We start from the raw sequence: 12,654 nt of genomic DNA on the forward strand, positions 1-12,654 counted from the left end.
TGCCCTACAGCTTTCCCTGGGCCGCCACCCAGCCCCACGGCCTCTGGTTGGTCCTGCTTCCTCCCCATCCCAGTCCTGCCGCGACCTGGCGAGTCCAGAGCAGCTCCCGACCTGCACGAGAATATCGATTTGGACAGGAAGGCTGTTCTCGGTGATAACAGCATCTTTAATAATAAACCCTATTATAAATTAATTAATCAGCGACCTCCCCGATATCTCCATTAAATGGAGCATGGAATTCACAGAAGACATCCAAACGCTTGCAGAAGACAGCCGGGCCCCATGCGAGCCGGGTCCTGGAAATTAGGTCGCCATCCTTGTTCTGTGTCCTGGCCCAGCAGCATCTGCAGCCCGGAGAGTGTGTCCTCGGAAGGCCTCCTGGGGGCCCTGGTCCACCAGGCCTTGGGGATGCCCAGGAACCAGCACCCCACCCCCCAGGGACATGCAAAGGGTGATCTGGGGCATCCCAGCTGGAAGCCCTGTGTCACCTGAATGGCATGACCTTGCTGCCTGAGCTCACTTTGGATTCATGAGGACGGGTCTCCCAGGGCTGGGGACACTGCCCAGCAAGCCAGGTTCAGGTGCTTGTCCACGCTCTGAAAAGCCCGTCCGAATCTTCCCCTCGGCCCTCCAGTCTCCCCCACACCCCACCTCCTGTCCCCTCTCAGCTCTGACCTTGTTTGGGGGAGAGGGAAACAAATCTGCCCAGGAACTGGAAACTCATTACAGGTTCTTGGTGCCCCGCTTCCCTGGGCAGAGCGTCCCGGCTTCCATTCACAAGCCAGCCCTGTGTTCTAGAACTCTCTCCCACCTTCTCACCTTCTCTTGACCTTGCCTCTACCGTTGCCCTCTGGCTGCTGTGCTCCAATCCGGGTAGGCATGGAGACACCCTCTCCCTCCGGAGTTGAAATCCCTCGGGGAGCCCCTGCCCTCTCCCGCCACTGCCCTCCTTCCTGATGTTCCAGGAAGCAGTATGCTCTGAGGTCTTCTCAAGCCTTCTGTCCTCCTCTTCTCAACCTGTCCAGTTGAGCTTCCGTCCCCACGGGCAGTACTGGCCAGGGCACCAGCTGCGGTCCCCCAGGACCTCCGGGTCGGCAGATCCATGGTCCCTCCCCTGCTTCGCTTTTGCCTTGATAGACGCTCCCCCCAGCCCTGGCCACCCGACTCTGGTTTTCCTCCCTCCACCCTGAACTGTCCCTCAGCCTCACCAGCCAGCCCTCTGGCTCTGCATAAGACCTAGACACTGGTGGCCCAGGGCCCCATCTTGGGACCCTTTCTGCCTCTTCTTCGGTTTCTGCTCGAGGTGCATGGAGTTATGTGTCATCCCTGAGCGGATGACTCACACATTGAATCCCCGCTCTGGCTACTCCGGGAACCCGGGCTGTACGCTCAGCTGCTCACTTGATGGCTCTGCTTGGGTAGTAAACAGGCATTTCCAGCTAACACAGCCCCTGCAGGGTTCCGCCCACCCAAACGTCCTCCTTCAGCCTCTCCATCTTAGTCAACCCTCGGCCCAGGTGCTCACCCCAGAACCCTCGAGGGCCACCCCCGCTCAGACCATCACAAGTCTGTTCATCTCCAGCCCTAGGCCTTTTTCTGTTGCTGTAACAAAATGTCGGAGACTGGGTAATTTATAAAGAATAGGAGTTTATTTGGCTCAGGGTTCTGGAGGCTGGGAAGGCCAAGGGCATGGAGCCAGCTCTGCCTGCACCTGGTGAAGGTCTCAGAGGGTATCACTGGCCAGGTGGAGCAGACCCACCAGCTCCGGTCTCTCTTCCCCCTCATGGGGACCCCACCCTATGACCTCAGCTAATCCTGCTTGCCTTCCAAAGGCCCTGCCTCCAAACTCCGTTAGCATATGAATAGGGGGCTTAAGTTCCCACCACATGTACTTTGGGGGAACACATGCAAACCAGATTGAAAACTTCCCTGGAGCTGCTCCCAGCTGATTCAAGCAGCACAGCTCAGCCTGGCCTTGTGATGTCCTCCTCTCCTCTGGGACCCTTCTCCCTCCTCCCCTGGAACTGCCCCTCTCCAGCCCAAGCACCCCCCCACAACTGATGGTCATTTGTTCATTCAACAAACACACCGAATGTCTACTGTGCACCAGGCACTGGGCTAGGTGCTGGGGATTTAGTGGGAAGCAAAACAGATCAGGGCTGTGCGTGGCGTGGTCTCAGACCCTTGCTCCTTTATTCACTCAAGAAACCCTTCATGAAGGCTCCGATGTGCCAAGTGCTATTTTAAGTGCAAATACAAGCCCCTTAATCCTCAGACCATCTGTGAGCCCCGATGCAGGCGAGGAAACCGAGGCACAAAAGGCGACCTGCTCAAGGTCACAGAGCTGGGAACTGGACTCCCTCTCTGTGCCTTTGCTTCCTCCTGCCTGACTCTGGGCTCACCTGCTGACTCTCTGGACATTGTCTCTGAATTCTGACCCCCCCCAGTCCCCACTTGACCGCAGAATTCGGCTCTCTCCGTCTGACCAGCGGGGAGCAACTGGGCGTCAGTCAGCTCTGGGTTCTGGCTGGCCCCACACCAGCCCAGCTCTGGCCTCTGGGTCATTGTCCTGCACCCCCAGTGACCTCCAAGATGCCCCAGGGCAGAGAGGAGCCATCCCGACCTCAGGATAAGACTTGGGAATTCCACCTGTGGTGTCTAGAGTTGGGAGATTCCAGAAATCACCAGCAGAGAGATTTACAGCTGTGAGTTTCCTGGGGTGAATCCAAGCCAGGAAGAAATAGCAACGACAGGAAAGCCTCATCCACTTAGTGGCCGCTCATTTAGGAGGTTCCGTAACTCAGTGGAGAGTCGCTTCCCGGTTTGGAGGCGTCGGAAGCATCCCTCCTGCTGAGGATCCTGAGGCCCGACTCTGCGGTGGACCTCGCTTTACGGAACGAGTGTGTTTCTCGAAACATGATCAAGTGCCCAATTTTTGAAGCAGAATCTTTAAAATGCAATCAGAGAGCCTCTCCAAGGTGTCTTTGAGTGAATTGTAATTTTCATTTATTGAGTTTTCTTAAAGCACGGCCTTTCCTGTTTGGGGATAAATGGAATTCAATTTAGGAATCAATGCTTTTCTAAACTAAGACTTTGGGAAATTAATTATTCTGCAGCAGGCTGGGCCTAGCTTCCGGGCCTGGCTGGGAGGTTTCGTAGGGAGATACCGTATTGTCGCATCTCTCCTGTCCCCGTAAGGCCTGATCCCGCTCACCCACATTGTCCTTCCCAGCGGATGCCTGTTAGATGTTCCTGTCTGCTAGTCCCATTTTATAGATGGAAAGAGCAAGGAACTGGGAGGTGAGATAACTAAGAATCTGGACTGGAGGAGCGAGGAAGCATTGAAGAAGTCGCCATAGCTGAGGGTTTGGAGAGCAGGGGGTCTGTGCCCTGCCCGGGCCCAGCTTCTGGGTAGGACAGTGGGTCCAGAGGGAAGCAGCTCTCGGGGCTCAAAAAGAGAGAGAGCTGTCCCAGGTCACAGGCGGCAGCAAAGTCTGACGATTCAAACAGCCTGGCGCCTCCCAGGACAGGGAGACAGATCAGTGGGACAGAACGATGAGGCAGGGAACAGGGCTCGGGATGCCTGGTGGGAAATGCTCAGGACCAGAAGTGTTTTGGATTTGGGATTTTTTCGGATTTGGGAATATTTGCAAACACATAGTGAGATAGCTCAGGGGTGGGACCCAAGACTTCACACAAGATTCTTTTGTGCTTTCCATATACCTATACGCTCAGCCTGCAGATGGGTGTGTGTGCGTGTGTGTGCGCGTGTGTGTATTTTTTGCACCGAGGATTGAACTCAGGGTCACTCAACCCCTGAACCACCTCCCCAGCCCTATTTTGTACTTTATTTAGAGACAGGATCTCACTGAGTTGCTTAGTGCCTCGCCATTGCTGAGGCTGGCTTTGAACTCACAATCCTCCTGCCTCAGCCTCCTGAGCCACTGGGGTTTACAGGCATGTGCCACCTGCCTGGCTCTGAAGATAATTTTATCCCATATTTTCAGTGCACCTGCGTTTTGACTGCGACTTATTACGTGAGGTCGGAGTGGAACCTTCCACTGCTGGTGCCGTGTCAGTGCTAAAATATGTTCGGATTTTGGATTTTCAGATTCTGGATGTTCTCGACCTATACAATGGAGTCACTTAAAATCAGTGAGAAAAGGATGGACCATTCTATGAGAATTCAAAGCAATTTGTTAATCATTGGGGGGGGAAAAAACAACTTAAGTCAGATCCACACCTCATGTTATTTGCCAAGGTAAATTCCTGAGGGATGAACATAAACATTTGTGGATATGTTAGCAAAAAATAGGAGAACGTGTTAATGGTGTTGGTTTTCTTAAAATAGATGTAGGCAGCGAAAACCAGAAAAGACAGATAAATTCCATACCAACTTCAAAACAGTGTGACCAAGCAGCTTCATGCGTCTTTGATCAGACTTGGAAGGAACCAAGAGTCCTGCAGAGGTGAAACAGGTAAACAGAGTGCACATCCAGAGGAGGGAAGGTTTTTCTGCAGTAAAGAGAAATGAGCTATCTAGCCACGAAAAGACGAGAAAGAACCTTAAATTTATGTTATACGGTGGAAAAAGTCAGCTGAAAGTCTACATTCTGCAGGAGTCCAGCCACGTGACATTCCGGAAAGCAAAACCGTGGGTAAGAAAATTATCAGTGGTGGCCAAGGTTTGGTCCGAGGGCATCGGACGGGTGGATCACAGGAGCCTTGTCACAGAGTATTCTATTCTGGATGAGGCCATCATGATGGCCACCGGTGGATGGATGCATGTGTCAAAACCCATAGAATCCACAGTAGGAAGAGGAACTGTGGGCTTTAGGAACCCTGTATTGATATGTGTTTCCATTGGAATGATGCAAGACGTAACTAATAGAGAAAACTGTACAGGCAGGGAGAGGGGCTCATGGGAACTCTGTGAACCCCAAACTGCTCTTAAAAGTGTGAAGCAGGGCATGGTGGCACATGCCCATGATCCCAGCTACTCAGGAGGCTGAGGCAGGAGGATCACAAGTTGGAGGCCAGCCTCAGCAACTTAGTGAGATCCTGCCTTAAACTAAAAAAATTAAAAGGGCTGGGGATGCAGCTCAGTGGTAAAGCACCCCTGGGTTCAATCCCAGGTACCAAAAGTAAAGTTTATTCATTTTTCCTAGTTTCCCTCTGCACAGGAGGGAAGTGAAGCATTGGCCATCTATGCAGAGATAGGATCAGTTTCCAGTGCACACAAAGCATCCCTACCAAGTGAGAAGGAGATCGACTTTTCAAAAGCACATACACACGAAGACAACTGACAGAAGATACAAGCAGCTCATTCACAGAAGACAAAACCAACCGCTGAACAGGCACGTGACGCACGTGAAGCATGCCAGGCCACCAGCAATAAGGAGTATGACACTTAACCACGGGCTGCCACTTCCCACCACGTGGCAGGCAAAACTGCCCGTGCTGCATGATATCGTGTGTTGGAGAGGATTGGGGTGAGCTTCAGAGAGCTCCTCGGGACCTCGGCACCTGTCATTGTCACCCTCCTCCCTCCCTGGGTTTCCTGACCCCGGAGGGCCATGCAGCCCTGAAGAGGCTCCTCCCTCTGAGGTCAGAGATCGGAGCGAAGTGACCCTGGCTGAGACCCAGGACCGGGAGCCCTTCGTCTGGGTGGGACCGGGGCACGTGATGGGAAGGGACACCTGAGGCCTCTGCTCTGCCCTCAGAGACCGCATGCTGGTGGCTTGAAACTGGCCACCGTGGGAATGTTCACCATGGAAATCAGCAGCTGCTACACAGGAGGGCCTTTCCCCTCTGCCTTTTTGTCTCCATGTTTTTCGGGTTGGTGAACATTTCCCTCCGCACCCTGGACCCAGGCCCGCCCCACCCCAGGCTGGGTCCCGGAGGCTGAGCCTCGTTCCCCCTTGGCTTCTCTTTCTTTCCCCACTCTTTCTCTGTCTCCTCTTGAGGAGTAGGGAAATGGTGGCTGGGCCAGCAAGGTGGGGCCAGGAGCATCCGGGCACCCAGGAAGGGCTTTCAGAGCAGTTGGCCTGTGGCCGTCACAGCTAAGCCGTCCACACAGCCGACTTTATCACGCTGAGCCTTCGTTTTCTTTCCTCTGAAATAGGAATATTCATAATCAGAGCCACATAGCCTTTCAGGTGCGACTCTGCCTCAGCTCCAGGGAGGGACATGCACAGAGACTATGATATGAGTAGCTCCCTTTGGCAATGTGCAGTGGGCAACCTGAACAACAGCGCATGGGCCCCAGTCATGCTACTTATTTCAGAGGGTTATTACGAGGATTAAAAGAGAGAATATTGGAGGTAAAGGAGTCTGACCAAGCTCCTGGCATCCAGTAGGCACACAAGCATTGTTGGCTTCCTTACTCTATCACTCTTTCCTAAGGTTAATTCTGTGTCACTTACCACATGCTGTGGCACCCACGAGGGCTCCAGGCACCCTGGTCCACATACCCCCTCCCCACAGTAAAGTGCCCGCTTTGAAATGACCCTGGGGGCTGTAAGGACTCCTAGCCTTGAGTCACTGGTGACCCAGCACACCTGCCGTCACCCTCATCTTTGGGTTGATGGAAAGATTGGAGGCTCAGAGAGGTGAAGTGCCTTGCCTGGGGTCACACAGCAAAAATGCAGTGGAAGACAATTCATATTCAGATTCGTTGAGGCCAAAGTTTCTTCAAGCCACTGCGAGTCTGAACGATGGGAAAAAATTCATATCATCATCACAACACACAAGAACACACACAGAACTGAAAATTTTCACCAAGTAATATTGACTCCTGCTACGTTGGAGGGTATCAGATAGTTCCTCTCTAGTCTTTTTTCTTTTTTCGGTGCTGGTTACATTTAAGATCCATGAAGTTAATTCAGGATCCACTTGTGCCACGAGTCAAGAGTGGCAGTTTGGAAAAACACTCTCTGGGCTGCTTCTTCCAAGAGACCTTCCTCCTAACACAGGCATCAGCAAACCATGCCACGGGCTAACTCTGGCCCTCTGCCTGCCTGTGTAAATAAAGTTTTATTGGGACACAGCCATGACCACTCACTTACAATCTCCACAGAGACCAGGTGGCCCTCGGAGGCTGAGACGTGTCCTTACCTGGACTTCACGGGGAAAGTTTCTGACCTGTTCACAATCTGACTTCTCATGTTCTCTGCTTACATTTCTCCAGGGCTGCCCTTGACCCAAAGTCCAGCTCTGGGGCCTGGCTTGGAAAGCCACCGTCTGTGGCCCGCCACGCTCTGCTCCTGCTGACCTCCCTTCCCCAGGGTCCAGGGAGAGGTCCTGGGCTGGGGAACAAGGCCCCTTCTTGCTTCCTGACGCCCACTCTGCTCCTGCCCGCAGGCCTCCTGGGAATGGTCGCTCACATGATGTACACTCAGGTGTTCCAGGTCACCGTGAGCCTCGGCCCTGAAGACTGGAGGCCCCACTCCTGGGACTACGGGTGGTCCTTCTGGTAAGTGGCTTCACCTTCAGGCCAGAGCCTGTCAGGTGCCCCGAGGCATGCTGGGACTTCAGAGGTGGGGCCCAGGGGGCTGGAGCCAGAGCAAGGCAGAGGGAGCTCAGAGGTGGCGGGGGACTCCAGGGTGCTTCGCGGACAGCAGCGCTCCAGCCGCGGCCCGCGGGTCAGACCTGGCCACCCAGGGTTCCTGGAGCTCTGTGAAATCTGCACATTTTTAAATGCCTGAAAATAAATTTAAAAAGAGAATGTTAGAGCCATGCGAGAATCATACGGGATTCGGATTTCGGCGTCTGTAAACAGTTTGCTTGGAGCACAGACGCACTACTGTGTTTGGTTATCTGTGGCTCCTCTCACGACGCCGGCAGCACCCGGGGTTCCCACCACTCCAACGCTCCAGAGTCTGAAGCGTCTGCTCTGGGGCCCTTGGGAAGGTGGAGAGGGAGCGGGTGAGACTGGAGTCCAGCGGCCCGGAAGGTTCTGGGTGGTCCCGTGGGGCAGAAGGGAGCCCTGGGTACAGGGGCGGGGCCAGGGCCTCAGACGCGGTGTCCACAAGAAAGACAGAAAAGTCAGGCGCCTTTGCTCCTGGGGGGACAGAGGGTGTTTCTTTGATCCTGTAACTGAAAGTGCCCTGGGGCTCTGGCCTCAGTGGTGGGAGAATCCTCCTGCCTCCATCCAAGCAAGGTGCAGGCGCCAGGGCGCTGCTGCGGTTGGCGGCTGACAGTCCCCTGCCTCCCCCTCTGTGAAGGGCCTAGGTCATCTTCTCCATCCTTATCGCCTCCATAGCCAGGGCGGTGCCTTGAGCTCACCGGCCCAGCCCAGCCAGGCCCCTCTGCAGCCAGGAACGAATCCAAAACTCTGAAATGGCAGGAGAGCGGATGGGTGCTGGGTCGGCGCCACCGCGTCTGCCCGGGTACAGCTGGACCCAGGTGAAGGTGATTCCAAAGCTCGTCATCTTCCCCCTTTCCTGTTTTTGTTCCCTTTGCATCAGCTTCCTTCTCAAGCCACTTGACCCCAGGTGGTAGCACAGAAGGCACTGCACGTTTCTAGGCTTTCCCCCTAGAAACGCAGCAACACCTTAGAGAGGCCGTTTCTTCCCAGTACTTCCAGCAAAACTGCTTTTGTCTTTTGTTGGCTTAGTTAAGTCACATGACCCTGCCTGAGCCTATGTTGAGACCCTCAGGAGACTGGGAAGCTCCGCCAGGTCTGGCCTCAGTCACGTTGTTTAAAGGGACCTGACCCGTAACACCAGCCCCTTCCTCCTAAGCAGAACGTCCAGGGAAACAGCTCGGGTCTGGCCCCTCCACCCACCCTTCCCCAGAAGTTCCTTTCCAGGACCGTGACCTTGGGAGACAGTCACCCTGACCTAGAGGAGGGCACAAAGGAAGGAGAGTAGCGTTCTGAGAGTGGACCGCATGCAGAGACCCCCACATCTATTGAGCACTGAGGTCATGAATCACAGTGGGGCACAAGGCACAGAGAATCCAAGCAGCTCACCTCAGGTGGTCCAGCCTGGGGGTGGGGTTCCTGGTGCCTGTCCTCTGTGCCTCTCAGATGATGGACAGCAGTAAGACAATCACGGATGCAGAGCCCAACATCCCTCGAGGAAGCAGCGCCCCTAAACAGCGGCTCCTTTTATGTTACTGACTGTAGATTGAACTGCGGGGACCTCATGCCCTGTGTGGAAACTGAGACTCAGAGAGGTCGGGTCACTCGCCCTGGGTCACACAGCTTGCAGGGGCAGACTTTTGAGGTGTCTCTTCTTCTCAGACCTTTCTTTCCGGAAGCCCCTGGCTTGGCCCAGTCTGCTGGCACACAGCCGGGGTCTTCCCCTCTCCAGGTCCCTCCTGCTCTGTCCTTTGCTCCCTCTGCCTCCCAAGTAGCCCAGATTCCCACTGGGCTTGTGAAAGGCCAGGCCTGGCGTGTGGCGCCTGTTAGGGAGGCCCCGTTTCTCCGTCACTGAGGCAGCCAGATGGATCAATCTCCTTCCCACCCGGTGTCCTCGGCCCGCCAAGACCTGAGTGGAGGCTAGCTTTAGGGGGGACAGTCCAGCCCCTGTCTCACGGCCCCGCAGGATAAAGAACAAGGCTGAGGGCTTTGGGGGCTTGGGGGGCCTCGAGGTTCTCAGTGGCTGCTAAGCACCAGCTCACGCTCTGAGAAGCTGCGGGGGGCCCGCGCAGGAGTGGAAGGTCCGGTGACCAGCAGTCCGGCCTTCAAGGGTACCAATCGCCCCATGCTCCGCCCCCCCCCGTGCCATGGCAACGAGGAGGCGTGGCCTCCGGGATCGGCCTGGGCTCAGATCCCGCCTCTGGCGCTTGGCAGCGTGGACACTGACCAGTCACCCACCCGCTCTGCGCCTCACTGGGGACTGTCCGTTTCCACTGCGCGGGGCTCTCGTGAGCACCCGGGGCCCTGTAGGCGGTGGCACATGGCCATATCCAGTGGCTGGAAGAAGCCGTGCGTGGTTAGCGGTTTCTCGGGTTCACTGGCCCAGCCGGTGGTCCTTGCTCGGGACTCGCACAAAGCTTCGGTGGCTGTCAGCTGGGCTGGGGTCTTCGGGGCAGGACGGGTGGCACCCGAGCCGGTCGCGTCAGCCCTGGCGATCGGCGCTGGGGCCTGGGGGCTGGTCCCGGGGAGGGCGTCCACAGACCCAGCCGCAGCTGCGGGCACTTGTGTGACGTAGGCAGTGCCACCGTGTGGCATTCTGCTGGTCACGGGCATGGACAGGCCAGGGAGCGTGACCCCCAGAAGGCTGGCTCCTTGGGGCTACCTTGGGGACAGCTGCGCAGGCAGGAGGGGACCGCGTGGGCCTGGCCCAGAGTCGGTGCCGGGTGACGCAGGCACGTGCGGAGGCGGCCGCCAGCGCTCAGGGCCAGCGCCATCACCTCCGCAGAGCGGTGACGGGGATGATGTCCAGCGGGGCTGGAAGGGCGGGGGAGGCCAGTGCCTGCAGGCTTTCTCACGGCGGTGACTGCAGATGACGGGGGCCACCCTCACCTGATGCTGGTGCAGGACGGTCTCCACATCCGGCCAGCCTCCTGCCTGCGCAGCCTTCTGCCTCTGACCCGGCCGGCCAGGCACAGGAAGACCCAGGCCCAGGCAGCAGGGCTGGAGGACTGGAGGCAGGTGGGTGAGACGGAGACCCCACTGTGAGCCAGGGGCAGCGGGTGGTCCTTCACAGGGCCATGCGGCTTCCTCTTGCCCTTGGCCCCCAGGGCAGAAGTCAGCACCCCCACATCAGGGTCAGGAAGCTGAGATAGGGTCAGTCTGCCGCCTCAGTCACCTGAAGAGCCTCGGAGGCTGAGTCACACCAGCTCTGTGCCCAGGTGTCAGTCTGGCCTGCGACCGAGGTTTTGTTTGTTTTCTAATATCAGAAAACTGCACAGAAACCTGCATTTCTGTCTGTCTTGGCCACTGGAAGATCTGCCAGCTCCTTCCTGGCCTGGCCACGCCACAGCTAAAGCAGGTGGTGACCGCGTCTCTGCCTGGGCGTCTGGCCTCAGCTGGCCCCAGTCCTCACCTGTCCCTGCGGTCTCACGCTCACCCGCCCTTCCGTTTCCTCGGTCGCTGGCTCTTCCTTCACTGGGGCCTCCAGGCTGCCCTGCCCTCCCTGCAGGGCCAAGCTGGCATTCGTGGGGGGTCTGCTGCTGTGCCCCTAGAAGAACCCTGTCCCCCAAGACCCCTGGAGAGATTCGCCGTGTTTGCTGGTGTCGCTGCTGGAGGCTGCGTGGTCAGCAGGAAGCCTGCTTTCACGCCTCTCCCCTGAGGTGCTGGCCTCATTTTGTCTGACACCAGGGAGGGAGAGCACTGTGGCCACCTTGGAGGCCCTGAGGCCATGGAGGGCCAGCTGGGCCCTGGGCCTGTGCGATTCAGCTCCCAGTCCTGCTGGCTCTCGGGCAAGACGGGCCTGGACTGGGCATGGTGCCCAGCTCTACCTTTGAGAGGGAACCTGTACTTCCCGGACCTGCAGGTGGCCGTGGGCAGCCTCCCTTCCTGCTCAGTTACAGCCTTCCCACCGAGCAGGGCCTGACGTGGGTTGCCAGGTGGTGCTCATGTGCATCTGCTCCCCAGCATTCCTCTGCCCCCTCCTCTGCAGCTCCTAGAGGGCAGAGTAGGTGGATAGACGCCCCTCCCCGCTCCTCCTGTGTCCACTCTGCTCTTGGCTCCCCAAACCAGGCCAACCACCCACATACCTCATTGCACCAGCTCAGAAATGCAAGCCACAAACACCAGCGAGTGTTCCAGCCTGAACTTTCCCACTGTGTCTTGTGTGAGCGCCCTCAGGGGCCTGAGGTGAGAGGGACCGGGAGATGCGGGCTCATAGACAGAGCCCTGGGCCCCTCAGCCACACGAACACCAGAACAGCATCTCCATATCTGGTTTCATCTGTTTTTATTTCATCTGCATTTATTCATTCACTCATTTATCCTGCAACTACGGATTGAGCACCTACTGTGTACCAGGCGCTGTCCGAGGTGCTAAGCTTCTGCGGTGAACCAGATAAGGTTCTCATTTCATCATGCTGACTTTCTGGAGTGCGGGAGGAAAGGAGGTGATCAGAAAGAGAAATGCCAAGGAATTCCACTTCCAGGAAGTCAGAGCAGATGTACCTCCCCTCTTCCTCCTGCTCAACACAGCGAGAATCCTTGGATGTCACACATGAAACAGGAAGACTGTGGGAGGTGGATGGAGGAAGATCATGTTGGTGAGTTCCATCCTGGACCCCAGACTGGGGCTGCAGTTGGCAACTCAGAGATGCCAAGAGGCCCAGAACAACAACAAAAGTGACTCCATCCCCGTAAGAGTTGGGGAACCCAGACTTAGTTTTCCCTAGTTAGGCTTTAATGAGGCAGCTCAGCCTCCCAAGCGGTAGGAGAGTGGGGAGCCCCACGGGCAGTGGGCCCACATGGGGAAGGAGGCCTGCTGCCTCCACCAGGCAGAGACAAGGAGCTCCTCCCTCTTCCTGCTGGGATGCATCCGAGGAGAACCAGAGGGGAGAGGATTTTTGCCACTGCTGAATGGTAATGAGACCGCTGCTCCCGTGGTGTCACTGGAGGCTGCTTGAGGGGCTGCAATGAAGCACACTTGCCCCTCCCAGCCAGAAGCCTAATGGGGAGCCAGAACCCAACCCTGCCCAGCATTAACCAGGAATCCTCTCCATCCTGAATGTCAGTGGT

At 56.6% G+C, this 12,654-nt stretch overlaps 1 protein-coding gene across 3 annotated transcripts in view; it reads left to right on the forward strand.

The window, feature by feature from the left end:
* The window catches only part of Gsg1l (GSG1 like), a 193,967-nt gene that overhangs the window by 150,166 nt on the left and 31,147 nt on the right, over positions 1–12,654 (forward strand). For all 3 annotated transcript variants that reach the window (XM_047533803.1, XM_047533804.1, XM_047533805.1), the window contains one exon: positions 7,363–7,474. In XM_047533803.1, coding sequence (XP_047389759.1) covers positions 7,363–7,474 — 112 coding nt within the window. The remainder of the gene's footprint in view (positions 1–7,362; positions 7,475–12,654) is intronic.

The sequence above is a fragment of the Sciurus carolinensis genome, chromosome 18 (genome assembly GCF_902686445.1).
Source record: "Sciurus carolinensis chromosome 18, mSciCar1.2, whole genome shotgun sequence".
NCBI lineage: Eukaryota > Metazoa > Chordata > Mammalia > Rodentia > Sciuridae > Sciurus > Sciurus carolinensis.